The 14,269-nt window shown below is 53.1% G+C and overlaps 1 protein-coding gene across 1 annotated transcript in view; it reads right to left on the reverse strand.

Moving 5' to 3' along the window:
* The window catches only part of zfhx3b (zinc finger homeobox 3b), a 102,773-nt gene that overhangs the window by 61,947 nt on the left and 26,557 nt on the right, over window positions 1-14,269 (reverse strand). The window contains exon 4 of the mRNA XM_084682115.1: window positions 4,340-4,571. Within this exon, the coding sequence (XP_084538241.1) occupies window positions 4,340-4,571 (232 nt within the window). The remainder of the gene's footprint in view (window positions 1-4,339; window positions 4,572-14,269) is intronic.

Below are 14,269 nucleotides of genomic sequence, written 5' to 3' on the forward strand. Positions count from 1 at the left end.
CTCCGTCCCAGCCTCTCAGCCTCCTCCCAAGCCCAGCCTCCAGGCCTCACAGACAGGGATTTCCTCCTGCTATGGGAGCCAAGCCGTCACAGCCCAGCGATCAAGGGCCTGCCATCTGTGACTGAGGCAGATTTACAGCAGGGGCTAATCCACACCGTCAGCCCCGTTTGTTCTCCATCTCAGACTCCACACACACACACACACAAACACACACGCACACACTCTGCAGACTCAAACTCTCCTCCTCTACTCCTCAACGGTTCGACAAGGGCCCCCTTCGCTGCTAAAAGCCCCTCCCCCCGCGACACTATTTAACTTGCCCTTTTTAAAGGCATGATCTCACTCTCTTCTGCACTTAAAAAATAACTTGAGTCCATTAACTTGTTATGAAATTACAAGCCCCAATGTGTCATTGAGCCACACGCCCGGGTGCACATCACTCATAAGAAACAGTCTCATCCTTATGCTCCAGTGCCATCCTCCTATCACTCAAGCAGACGAACCCCTCAACAACACAAACACGCACGGATGCCTGCGCACATACACACACACACACCCACCCAACCACCCACACGCACACAAATACCTGAGTGGTGCTTCTCTTCATCTTTTCCACTCTCTTTTTCTCATGTATCCAGAGAGATGTTGACTCGAGTGCCATGTGTGCGCGCGTGTGTTTGTGTGGGTATGTGCAAGCTCTCGAAGCAGGGTTCAGTGGTCTCCCTGCGCACAGGGCAGTTGTGTGGGGCCTGAAGTCCTTCTGAGAGATCCTTTGTCCCCTCCCCCCTCCTCTGGAGAAGGGGTTAAAGAAGACAAATGCAGGCAGAGCCACAGAGCCCTAACGTGCTTAAGCGGCACATTTTCAGTGGGGGCAGGAATTAAAGACAATGCGTGCCTTTTATCCCTGCCTGGGTCTAATTAGATGTGAGACACATCTCTGCTGCCCTGGTCGTCCCTGGACACCCACTACAGGAGCAGCACAGGATCCTCAACCCTCCAGAGGCTGGACATAACAGATGTGTGCGTGTGTGAGTGTCTGCCCGTGTGTTGCTCGCATTCTCCTATTTTGCGTGAGGACTAAGCTACGTATCTATAACCTTCGCTATCTGTCTCTCACACAGAAAAGAAAGACTTTCAACGAGGTCAACACAGGACTCGTCAGTCCAACCACAGTCGTGCTGTCAGTCTGCCTATGTCGTGCTCCGGGTACAGGGGCTGTGACTCAGGGGGCCAGGGGGGCAGCGGACCGGGGGAAGCCCAGGTGGGCAGGCAAGCAGGGCAGAGGCAGCCCCTGCTCAGGCTGGTAGCCCAGCGCCTCGCCCCGCCAGAGGCCTGCTCCCAGCACAGCAGCAGCCAGGGGAATTACTGCCGAGCTGACCCAGAAATCCAGGGCCAGCTTTGTTTTAACAAGCGGGGGGAACCTTCCACCACTTTAGCAACTGCGCCTTGACCACAAGAAAGAGCCCCGCGCCTCTGAAGAGCTAGCGGGGAGGAAATTAAATATTACACGAGGAGGGAATGGTTCAGCTTGAGAGGAGGCACAGGGGGCTCAGGGCTGGGGGGGGGGGGGGGGGGAGGCTGGGGTGGTCCCATCACGCTGGTAGTGGGACCAGACATTAGGCAGTGAAATAGCATTCTGGGAGAAGCGGAGGAATGAGTGGGGTGGAGGGGGGGGGTCGAGAATCTGCAACGTTCATGCTCGCCGATGAAGAGGTATGTTCATTATCAGCGTAATGCGATCAAGATGCTCAGCGGAGGTGGCGAGCGAGAGAGGGCCGACATTCTTTATGACACACTTCATTTCATTTAACCGACCTTTAAAAAAAAAATTATATATATAAATATATATCTTGATATATTTATATGTGCACATATATGAGGGGAGGGGAACGAAAGGGCGGAGAAGAGAGGGAAAACTTGCCCCGGCGTTTAAAGGGGTGGTGGCAGGCTTTCCAGCGGCTCTTGGTCTGCGCCCAGTCTTTTCCTGGCAGAGAGGGAGAGAGAGAGAGAGTCCGCAGGCCTGTAAGGCTGGAGCCTGCATCTGAAGCACAATCAATCAAGGCCTCAACGGTTGGCCTCGCGCACCGCCGTTTGGTAAACGCGGCGTCACAGGCTATTTGAGGAACTGTTCTCCATCTAAAGCCCCCACAATCCCACACTGTTCACAAGCATGATAACCATGCCTCTGGCATGTAAACTAGCCACTAGCCCAGGACAGGGACTGGGAGGGACACACAGGGATTAGGCTAGGTCTCTTAATATAACATTTTCTGTGCGCGCAAAACCTATGACATCATAGCCTATTTTCGATGAACTAACTGTCCTTCATCAATGTCGTTCAAGCAGTGCAGTGTAATGGAAGGTCCCTCTTGTGGAAATTCTCAGCTACATAGGTCAAAAATACCTCAGGTACTTGGTGGGAATGATGAGTTGATTGAATTCATCAAGAGACCTGGTATCAAGCCAATCGAGTCACCATCAAAGTATGCACTTCCAGAATAGACATTAGCCCTAAAACTGCCTCAGACTTGATGTGTTAATGTCGTTTACCGTTCAGCCTACCATCTTGTAATGTTTGCTGGCTGTTTTTCTGGTGGATGATTTGATCTGGTCACGTAAGAGAGGAAGACCTTAGCTTGATGTGACTCTACAGGGGAGCTCCGCTGTGTGTGTGTGTGTGTGTGTGTGTGTGTGTGCGTGTACGTGTGTTGCCCACATAGGAAAGCTACAGGAGCCCATTACCTAACCCAGAGCTAGCCTCTCTCTCTCTTTCTCTTACAAACATGGGCATCCATTAACGCACATCAAAGGTTAGGGAAGAAAATATATAAATAAACAGAACAAGGACAAAAAAAAGCAGAGAAAATCAGACTTGTTTGTGAACCACACCACAAGACCCCCCCCCCCCTCTTCATCCCCCCCCATAGAGACACTAACTCCCCAACCCCCCCACCCTTTTAACCTAAGTGGGCCTTCCTCTTTCCTTGCATGTTCACTTGTCCACTGTACTACAGTCATTAACATATTTGGAGTGCAGCGAGCAGAAAGCTTAATTGTCCTTAATTGCTCGGCTAAATATGTTCTCTAATGATTTGCCTCAGATCTGTGACTGCCTTTTGCGCAATTTCCCGGCCGCTGGATTCATTATCCCTGCCTCCTTGGAACAAAGTGTCTTCAGAGGCTAGCCTTTTCTCTCTTTCCTTTTTTTCACCCCCCCCCCTCAACATAACAACACAGAGAGAGGGTGTGTGTGCGAGGGCAGTGGCGGATCTCTGGTGGGGAGGGGGCGAGAAGGAATGGGTACAATGGAGCGCCTTTGTCAGGGCATACAAGTTAAAGTGATTAGAAAACCAAATCTGTGCTGAGACCCGAGTGTTAATTGACCGCAGCACAGTCTTTTTAATCAGCCCCTAACAAACGACCAGCCTTGGTGTCTGTCTCTACGCTCGCGCTGGTGCCCGCGTTGCCGCCGGAGCGAGCTGGTGCTGTTGTTGCTGTTGTTGTTGCTCTCGGTCCCGGTTGCATTAATGGCGTCTCCCCATGTGTTCTTAATGGCTGAACAGCACAGCCCTGTTGCCTTGCAGTCACCGCTATCCAAGAGCCACACTGGTCAGCTCTTTTCTGCTAAGCCCGTTTCTCAGAAGGCACACTTTCACAATGTGTATGCGGGAGAGAATAATCCTGTTCTCCAAAAATTAATTTGAACAAACTTGATAAGATGGATGCAGATCCAGAAGAGGTTTATCTTGACTTTACCACGGAAAATAAAACGAGTAATCATTCAGTGTGTGACTCACTGGCTTTGAGAGGTGTTAGGGTCCTCAGAATGATAAGACACGCTCTGAGAGCCCAATCCCTGATCCCCCTAACGGTGATACTACGACTCCCTTGTTTTGACCTGGATTAATAACAGCGCAAAAAGCTAACACCACCCCCATCCTGATCCATGTGGTTTGCTTGCCGGGGGTTTGTTCATATTTGATTAGTTCTCTATTATCATAAACCTAGCAGCAGTTCTGCATCAGAGGAGGAGAGAGAAGGCCCACTTTAGTCAGCTACACTGAGACTGCAGGGCAGGTGGGTATTGGGTAGGCAGCAGGTGGTTTTTTTTGAGTGTGTGTGAGCAGAGAGAGAGAGAGAGAGAGAGAGAGAGAGAGAGAGAGAGAGAGAGAGAGAGAGAGAGAGAGAGAGGGAGAGAGAGACAGGAAGAGATAGAGAAAGAAAGGTGGAGAGAGAAAAAGAGAGAGAAAATAGCGAGAGGCAAACAAACAAAAGAGAACATCCGAGGGGGGCATGCGTTGCCGCGACACGGCGACGGCGACGGGGAGCCTCTGCTTACCGGTGTCTGCGGAGGGACACTTGCGGATGGTGAAGATGGCGCTGAGCTCCTCCTCCTCCTCGGGGAGGCCCTTTTGCAGACGCTGCAGCTTCCTCAGGCTCTCGCTGCGCTGGTGCTTCATGGAGCGCACGTGCTGGATCAGGTTGAGCTTGGCCTTGGTGGAGTAGTTGCACAGCACGCAGTGGTAGTAGCAGGCGTCCCCCTCCACCGCGTTCTCATGCTGCTGGAGGTGCTGTGGGAGGGAGGGAGAGAGGGAGAGCGAGATAGAGAGAGAGAGAGCGAGAGGTATAGGGAGGGAGAGAGAGAGAGAGAGAGGTTTAACTGACGGAAGACAGCTCGCCAGGCACCACCAACTCACTTTCACTCACACAGTTGGCAAATGAACAAATCAATTCCCAATCACAGCCATGTTGTTTAACAGCCGACCCTCTTCCACAAGTACTGTTTGGACTCAGCCTCCACGGCTGGCTGGCTGGCTGGCTGGCGTGTGTGTGTGTGTGCGCGCGTGCGAGGACAGGAGAGGACAGGGGTGGGAGCCAGACAGGTCCCAGAGGGTCTGGGGGCGGGTGGGAAGCCCACATCAGCCAAACCCTCAGAGGCCGCCAGCCCACAGCCTCACATACGGCAGGGAGCATTGATCCCTTTCACTCAACACAAGCCTCCTGTCTCTGAAAAGGAAACTCCCAACATCTGCCTGTTTCACGCATGGGATGCTAAATATTGATCACGTCGAGTCAAATCCTCTCTATCGCAGCGAGCGCGGAGGAGAGCCAGGGCGCGCTGAGAGAGAAACGGGAGTTTGGGGGGCGGGAGAAGGCGGAGGGGGGAGGGGGGAGGGGCGGGGGTTGAAACCACATTCTGAAACAACCCAGAACATTCCACGACAGGGGAGCCTTCGGTGGACAGGACGCGAGCCCCGTCATTGACCTGTCTGCCCCTCACTTCCTCAACCCCAGTGGCACTCCTACCCCACACTACCCCAAGTATAATGACTCGACATGCCCCCACACCCCATAATGACACAGCACCACCAACCTCTCTCCTCACACTACACAACTCTATTCTAATGACCCCCTGCATGGCCCAATCAATGGCACAAGGCCAACACAATATGGCTGGGGCTGGGGACCTCTGGAGAGATATTGACCCTTATCCCAAAGTATCATACTGATCCTTGCTGCATGTTTACAATGCACGGGGCCTGGGCACAGTGTGACCACCCTTGTCCTGCCTGTCATGTGCTGCTTGTATACACAACTTCAGAACTCTTGCTGTGGATTTCTGTGGCTGCAATCAATGTCAATCATCAGAAGTTCTCTCTTCCCCCCCCCCCCTCCCTAATCTCCATTGTCCTGGACACATCTCCTGGAGTGTCCTGTCAAAGGCAGGGCTCTGAGAGAGAATGAAGCTGGGAGCTACTGCCAGATGGGAACTCAATCAGATAATGTTTTCTGAATACATTCATGTTCAGTCCATCATTAATTGTCTACTTAAAAAAAAAAAACATGCCCACAATATGTCAGTATTGAGATTTCTCAACAATGGAGGGCTTTTCCTATGAATGTGTTTCAGCACGTAGAGCTTTTTGAAAGCCAGACACACAGGCGAGACAATATAATAATTGCGTTGTACAGGAAGACATATACAGTAATATTAGATGCATTTATGCATTAGTCATCAAGACAACTGCCACTGTTGCCATGTGTAGAAACCTAATGCAGCATTGAACAGGTTACAATAGGTCTCGGAAATGATCCCCCATGGCAGACTGTCTCTGTGTCTAACACTGGGAGTCATGTGGAAAGTTCCAGCTCGTTTCTCCTGTACACCACCTGCCTATCTGTCTCCAAGCAGGGCTGTATTCATCAGTACAGAGCACCACCCCACTCAGACAAAGGTGGAGAAAACAGGAATTGATTCATTAAGAAGATCCTGAACTGGCCTGCCCTTAAGTGAGGCGACCTGTTTAGATGGCCGGGAAATGCAAAAGCAATAGAAACATTAGATTTTTAACCGCATTACATCCAATTCAGGTGTTGACAGCTTGAGCACCAAAAAAAATCCTAACAATATTACGTTCCCTGAAATGGTCTCGTCCTTTTCTCCTAATGTTTAATTTTCTGGTGGTAATATTGTAATATTGCTATGGGGTTTTCTGGGCAATTGTATTCCATTCTCCCTGGTTTCATATTTCTTCCCTCTACACCTAAAACGTACATTAGGACACCGCTTCCAGGAACAGGAAGGGAGCTTTTTCCTTTTTTGTGTAAGCCCCACAGCTCAGTGTAATAGAGTTATTAGGTGATTGTAAAATGCTCTCTCTCTCTCTCTCTCTCTCTCTCTCTCTCTCTCTCTCTCTCTCTCTCTCTCTCTCTCTCTCTCTCTCTCTCTCTCTCTCTCTCTCTCTCTCTCTCTCTCTCTCTCTCTCTCTCTCTCTCTCTCTCTCTCTCTCTCTCTCTCTCTCTCTCTCTCTCTCTCTCTCTCTCTCTCTCTCTCTCTCTCTCTCTCTCTCTCTCTCTCTCTCTCTCTCTCTCTCTCTCTCTCTCTCTCTCTCTCACCCCAGCTCTCTACTCGCCTTGTTTGAAGACATCAATGATGTCATTGAATAGGTGCTGCTGGATATTCTGCTGGGTGAGCTCAGCCCCCCCCCCCCCCCCCGCCTTCCTTCTTCTCCACCCCCCACGTTTCCCCCTTCTGTGCACACATTATTGCATGAGAGCTCAGGTAGGGTGAAACCTGACGGACATATTTACTCAGCAGATCCATCCAGTGATTACGGGGCTGGAAGTGGCACACTGTTTCTACTCAGAGCAGATGGCTTTAAAACGGGAAATGAATGAGCTCTTACCACTCATAGCTCGAGGCTCCAAAAAACTACAAGAAGACAGCGAGTTCACTGACCCCCCCCCCCCCTCAAAAAAAAAGAAGAAAAAAAAAAAGACAGAAGAAAAAAATTCTAAAACTGACGACACCTGACCTAAACTTCAAAGCTGGTCTCCTGAGGTAGAGAGGGGAGGGAAAAAATCCTGGGAGTTTTACAGCTTCCCATAAAAAGGGCAGGATTTATACAGGAGTGAACCTGAGATTGCCTGGCCCAGAAGAGTCCATATATCACTAAATACCTGCCTGGGCGGACTGTGTTTAAAACCCAGCTAGGCCTAAACCTGCCTTCCCTGGTCCTTCAGGCCGCACACACCTGTACACCACCACCCACCAACTCCCCTCTGGATCTCCTTAGAGGAGTGATGCATAGAGACTTAAGGGAACATAGGGACCCTCATGAAATATACCCTCCCATGTTACCAGTTTGACCAGTTGTGTTCTGTTGGGAACTCTATGACTACAGAGCTCAAGAGAGTGGACAACATTCGGCTCATGGGAACAAAGTAGGCACACAGTCAGACAGACACACAGATACCTTCAAACGATGATTCTCACACTGAATTCCATCGGAATTATCCACGTGAGAGACCACGAGCAAGAGATCATTATCTCAGGGCTCACACTCACACGCAAACAGACACGCACACACACACACACACACACACACAGTCACTCCTTGGAAGTGAAACACAATAATGCACCAGACAAGGCCTGTGTCTGTTTCCTATGATCCTGCAATGAAGCCCCTAGCTGATAAATCACCTCCAACTGGAGCGCAGGAATTCGCCGGCTTAATGAAAAAGTCATGTCGGGAAGGCTGGGAGGGAGCTAGCCTGGCCGCTGCAGAGGAGCATGCCCTGGGCCAGGGCCCCTGGACAGCCGGCTGAGGCCCAGGCCCAGGGGAGGGGAGCTGGGGAGCAGGGCGGAGGAGCGAGCGGCGCTGGGGAGAAGTCTCCGGGCCCCTCTCCTCACAGGCCGCATGGCTTCAATTTCATTTCAATTCCCTTTAATTGACTGGGAAGTTCCAGCAGCCATACAGGAGACAGGAGCTGCAGCCGTGCATGCAGGGGAGTGCGGGAGCGCCGAGTGGAGTGATGTGGTAAGTGTGTCCGCGTGTGCGAGTGTGAGTGTGTGAGTGTTCCTCCTCTGTTAGACAGGCCTTTTCTGCCTCCACTCTGTGGGGGCTGGAACAGGGCATTATTGCTGCCTGTGCAGGTAAACGAGAGGCAGGGGCGGAATGGGTGCCAACCCATCCTCTCTCAGGCAACTTCACTGTGGCCCCCTGGCCTCTCTGTGGGCAACGCGCGCCAGTATCAGTTACAACACCCACCAGAGTGCTGCGTACATCTGCATTTCCATCCACTTCAATGCCGGGTAAAAATCCACGCTCGACACAAAACAGAGAAGGCTGAGGGAGAGTGGTCGACGCGAAACGAAGGTGGGTATTACTGGAAAGGCTGCGAGAGAGGAAGAGTGCCAACACAAGCCAGTAATTCCACAGAATTGCACCCGATGGAGCAGTAAAATACATGCGCAAACACATAGGCACACACACCCAAAGACACGCACACGCACAGACACAAACACGCGATGGGGAGACATGTTGGAGGACACACACACCATTATGATCATGCCCCAATTTCCACCATTAAATGTGCCAGTGCTGTTAATACAAAATTAATGCATTAAAACAGATGACTGTCCACGAGCTTAAATGGCTATCAATTCTGAGAGAGCTGCCAAATTCTCTCTGTGGATGAGCCACTGAGTGACTGTCTGTGTATTGCTTTGTAATTATCCCAGTGATTCTCAGCACTTAGAAGGTTAGCCACACGCTTTCACAACACGCGGTGTGCACGCGGGTGTGTGTGTGTGTGTGTGAGAGAGAGAGCCCAGTACTGGGGACAGGAGAGTTACTACACGGGACACGGCACTCAAGTAGACCTGTAACGCACTCTCACATCCTCTAGTAACTGTCATACCGGATCCGCGATCTTTACAGTATGAATGAGGACATCATATCCTCTGATATCATTGGAGCAGTCAATGTTTCTCCATTGACCGAAGGGCAAAATTACGAGCTTGTTCCAGGCACAAGGTGCAATGATGAAGCATGTCAAGTAGCACCTTTGTTATTCACTCTCAGTGATGTCATGGCAGCGATTACAGCCAATGAGGTCATTGTATTTCACTGTGAAAAGGGACAAAGGGATGCGCCTGTTGGGCTGAAAAACACACTGCGTTCATTGAAAACAAAACACTAGCGAGTGTCTCAAATCTCATACTAAGTGCATGTGTGTGCGAAGAAAAAGTGAACGAGCTGTGAGCTGGCGCCGCTCGCCCCGGGGTTTGTGCGTTGTGTGTGTACATGTTTTTGTGAGCGCGTGTGTTTACGTGTTTGTTTGTGCGTGCGTGTGTTTGTGTGTGTGTGTGGGGGGGGGGCTGTGTGTTGTGTGTATCTGGTGGGGTTGTGTGACGTACAAGAGTGGCTGGGATCGTGTGAAGTCGATTCGGGGAATTCCCCTTGAAGGCCGGCAGACAGGTGAGGAGGCAGGGAAGCACGGAGGCAGGCAGGTTAACACTGTGTGTGGTGGCAGTGTACCCAGGCCAGGCCGAGTGGTCTGAGTGCTCGCAGCGCGGCCTGTGATTCCCTCCCTGCAGCTCCAGCGACAGCAAACCACCACCACAGAAGCTACGCTGGGTGCCAAGTTCAGCGGCTGCTTCAAATTAGCCACTGCGAGCGGCGACATGCCTAGACACTGCGCTGTGGCTGGGTGGGGGGGGGACGGGGGGACGGGACTGCGTGCACCCACCCCGTAGTGCATACCTACTGTTTCCTGTCCTCCCCCCTTCACTACCCCCCCCCCCCCCCCCTGTTTTCCTAATCCCCCCCTCCCCATACTCCGGCTGCTCTCCTTTGTCTCAGGGCGCAGCGCACGCAAAGCCTCTCTCGCTCCTGCCAATATGCAGCAGTGATCAAATGCTACAGACGAAGAAACAACAAGTTGAATATTTGTCTCTGCCACGGAGAGCGGCAGCGAGTGAGGGGAGGAGACGGAGAGGGTCATTAAGAGGGCTCCCGCGTAGCGGTTGAGGAGGGGAGGCCGGGCGGGGGAGTTGGGGGGTCACCGAGGGCCCCAAAGACAATACCACTACAGGGGCTGTACTCCCACCTCCTCGCCTCGCGTTAACATTAAATAAAGCAATAATTATTGAATTCCTTTTGAATACATAAGATGCTGGAAAGTAAACAATAGGCACATAATTGCAGGGGGAAGGCAATCAATGCAGGCAGGCAGTCATTTGGGCCCTGTTGATTGTGTATGCTGCCGCCGTGTGTTTCTTTGTATGTGTGAGGAGCGGGGGGGGGGGGGGGGGGGGGCAACGGTCGGGCGGGCGAAGGGTGTGCGACAAGAAGCCCTATAATACATTCTCACATACACCGGCACAGGACACGACTTGGGTAATCCCTCCTTCAATAATCACCCCGGGGCCCCCGAAACGATGCCTCTCAATCAGCTGATCAATGCGTCCACACAATTCACGGGCGAGTCACTCTCCTTCTCGGGGGGGGGGCTGAGCGGGCGGGCGGGATGGAGGGCGGCTGGCGGGGAGATCAATGCCCTGCGTGGTGATAACAAGCCTGGGCCTATGCCCACCGGAGCCCTTCCCTGCCGTCCTGGCTTTCTCTCATTAAGGATATTTGGATAAGCATGGCCATACATACATAATGTGCACTTCTAATCGCAGGCAGATAAACACATTTCCCCCTTCTTAATGAGCCGGGCCCCTACTTGTGCGCCAACCTGCAAATGACTCTGAAAGGGGCAGGAAATGATGTCAAGCCCCAAAAAAGAAAGACAAAAAAAAACAAGGAAAGAAGTCCAACAAATTAATAGTGAACCATAGGCCTTCTCTCTAAGCGGCTAATTAACAGCTTAGCCTCCTGGTGGGTTTATGGATGCCAGGGTTTTCCCCTAACGCTGCAGTATAAAAGCTGTGCCTGCAGGGGGCGATAGCAGCAGGACGCCACCGGGGTGCAGAACAGCTGTTTCCCTCGTCTGGGACATCTGCGTCGGCTATGAGCCATCTGGAAGCGCGGGAAGGGCAACTCTGAACCTGCCCTACCTGGCGCTCCCTTTCCCAGCATCCCCTTCCAGAGCGGCGTCAACAACCAAACCCTCCATTTTGGAGAGTGGCAATGGTAATTATTAGGATGGGGCCGGAGAGGAATGTGTCTGCTCAGCTTCTCATTACACACAAGGAGCTGAGATGCAGTTCCCATCATTTCAGCCTCTGTGCATTGACAGGGATTCATCGGGTGTCCATGAAATGCACCCACTCTGTACTGCAGAGTGCTGGACGGTAAACGAGCTGTCCAGTAGGGTTGGTGTGTGAGGTAGCCGGGCCCAGATGAGGCCCGCGAGCAAAAGACAGGGCCTCATCCCAGCTCCCTCTGTCCCAGGAAGGTCCAGATCACGTGGGGCTTTTCACGGGAGGGAGAGAGAACAAGCAGGTCTGTGGAAAAACCACACCTGGCACTCAGCAGCCCCCAGTCCTGACCGAGCCTTTAATCCACTGTCTCTCCCTCCCTCCCTCCCTCCCTCCCTCCCTCCCTCCCTCCCTCCCTCCCTCCCTCCCTCCCTCCCTCCCTCCCTCCCTCCCTCCCTCCCTCCCTCCCTCCACTGCTCCCTCCCTCCCTCCACTGCTCCCTCCCTCCCTCCACTGCTCCCTCCCTCCCTCCCTCCCTCCCTCCCTCCCTCCCTCCCTCCCTCCCTCCCTCCCTCCCTCCCTCCCTCCCTCCCTCCCTCCCTCCCTCCCTCCACTGCTCCCTCCCTCCCTCCACTGCTCCCTCCCTCCCTCCCTCCCTCCCTCCCTCCCTCCCTCCCTCCCTCCCTCCCTCCCTCCCTCCCTCCCTCCCTCCCTCCCTCCCTCCCTCCCTCCCACCCCACTCCCCTACAACACGTGCACAGCTGACAGCGCCCACAGGATTCTAATATCAGTGTTTACACTCCTTTTCTTAATGTGGGCTAGGCCCGTGGGAAGCCCAGCTATCTGCAAGGTGAGCTATCTGCCACACCAGCCTGGAGGATGGGTGGAGAGCCGGGGGGATGTCGCCGATAATACTCCACGCTCGTGGCAAATGTTTCTGTTGCAAACCGTCATGCCACCTCGACTTACGGCTGAAATGTGAAGCTGATCGGGCCTTAAGACACGTGAGAAAATGAAATCCCCTTCAGCGCATCTATGACTCACGTTCAAATCAACAGGGAATCTGGGGAATGCATTACAGCACATTGCGCCCTGATGTGGATCGCTGTTGCTTCTGAACGGCAGTGCATTGACCAGCTGAATAGGCCTGGGTAGGGTTACTTACGTCTGTACTAAATGAGAATGAGATGACTGACTCTGGAAATGAATCGAGGGACTGAGTCTGATCCAGGCTACACAGACCCTGACCATTTGGTCTTGGTGCTGAGGTAGGGACGGATCAGAAAAGGCAGGGCAGAGAGGCCAGAGAGGCAGGGGAGAGAGGCAGTGGGTGGAGGCGGGGGCGGGAGGGAGGGTAAAGAGGCAGGGGAAGGAGGACAGAGGCACGGGGGAGAGGCAGGGGAGAGAGGCCAGGGAGAGAGTTAGGGGGGAAAGAGACGGGGCAGAGAGGCAGGGGAAAGCAAAGTCAACCCATACGCCCACACAGGTGACAGAGACCTCACTGCCTCTCATTTGTCACCTGCCAGACAGACAATCGCAGTATGGCCTGTGGCCTTGTGGCCCTGCTGGGAGTGAGGCTCCAGCTGCATTGTTAGAGGGGTGAAGGCTGGAGGGTGTGGTGTGATGTGTGGAGGGCGGGGCCTGGAGGGGGAAAAGGACCCGTGTTGCCTCAGAGGCTGGGCTGAGGGGAAGGGGGTACAGACAAACGGCACTTGCGATGATTAATGCAGCGAGTGGAAATTTAATTCGGAGCAAAGAACATGACCAAAACGCCATTTGTCTCCTGGCGACAAACATCTCCGTCTGGCCCGACGCAGCTCCGTGACGAGCTCTTTGTGAGCAGGGGGACAGGCGACAGATGGGTCATCGCACCCCCCAGGTCAGGGCAGACCCCTGACAGTCTGACTCAGCACCGCGCGGACTTCCTGTCATCCACCCTACCCTACCCAGCCCCTCCACCCCACCACCTCTCCATCCAGCCTGGGCCCAGAACAGGGGCCCCTGTGTGGACAGCGGTGTGTCTGCAGGGCCGGGCCGGAGCTGTGGTTCTCTCGCCCCCCCTCCCTGCAGGCCTGGTGCGATTAGCCCTGTTCATCCCAGAGGCTGACGCAACCACAGGAGGGACACGGAACACAAGCTCCTCGGCCTCCTGTTATCTCCCTTTCACCTCTGGTGTTCCCCCGTTTGCCTGTGTAAATATTTCATTACCACATAATTGGTCGGTGCTTGGGGCTACGCACTAAGGCGGCGAGACTTGTAATGCTGTATGTGTTTTCCACCTCCCAGTTTGTTTCATTATGTCAAATCCACACGGAATTAGTTGAGAGAGTTGTGTTTGAAACGTCAGTGGGGGGAGAGTGTTAAGTCGGGCGTGCCTTTCCCCTCTCCACAGCATTGCCCTCGCTCGCAATACAGGCAGACTAATTAAGGCCACTGATGAAGGGCCCAAGCCAGAGTCAATATTTAACCCAGTCTTAAACTGCCTTTCTTTAACTAGCAGTGCCGAGTTGACAGAAGGAGCAACAATGCCACTGAGTGGTCCACTTCTTAAAATGCTAATGAGGGGCGGAGGTGGATACACGCACGATGTATGGGCTCATTTGCATACCTCGTGAAGTACCCCGTTGGTGGAGTGGGACTGATGTCGAGGGTTCTTTTACTACCCGCGCACTCCAAACACCCACCTGGTACACCTGCCGACGCGGCCGCGCTAGCTGCGAGAAGGGCTGGAACTACTTGGCCTCAATAGTCTCTTCATAACAAGAGTCAAAGCCCCTCTTGCCTTAATGCACCCACACGAGTAATGTGAACCTCCAGCAAACATTGCTTTCAAGA

The sequence above is a fragment of the Hypomesus nipponensis genome, chromosome 19, assembly GCF_054491055.1.
Source record: "Hypomesus nipponensis isolate SF chromosome 19, ASM5449105v1, whole genome shotgun sequence".
Lineage (NCBI taxonomy): Eukaryota > Metazoa > Chordata > Actinopteri > Osmeriformes > Osmeridae > Hypomesus > Hypomesus nipponensis.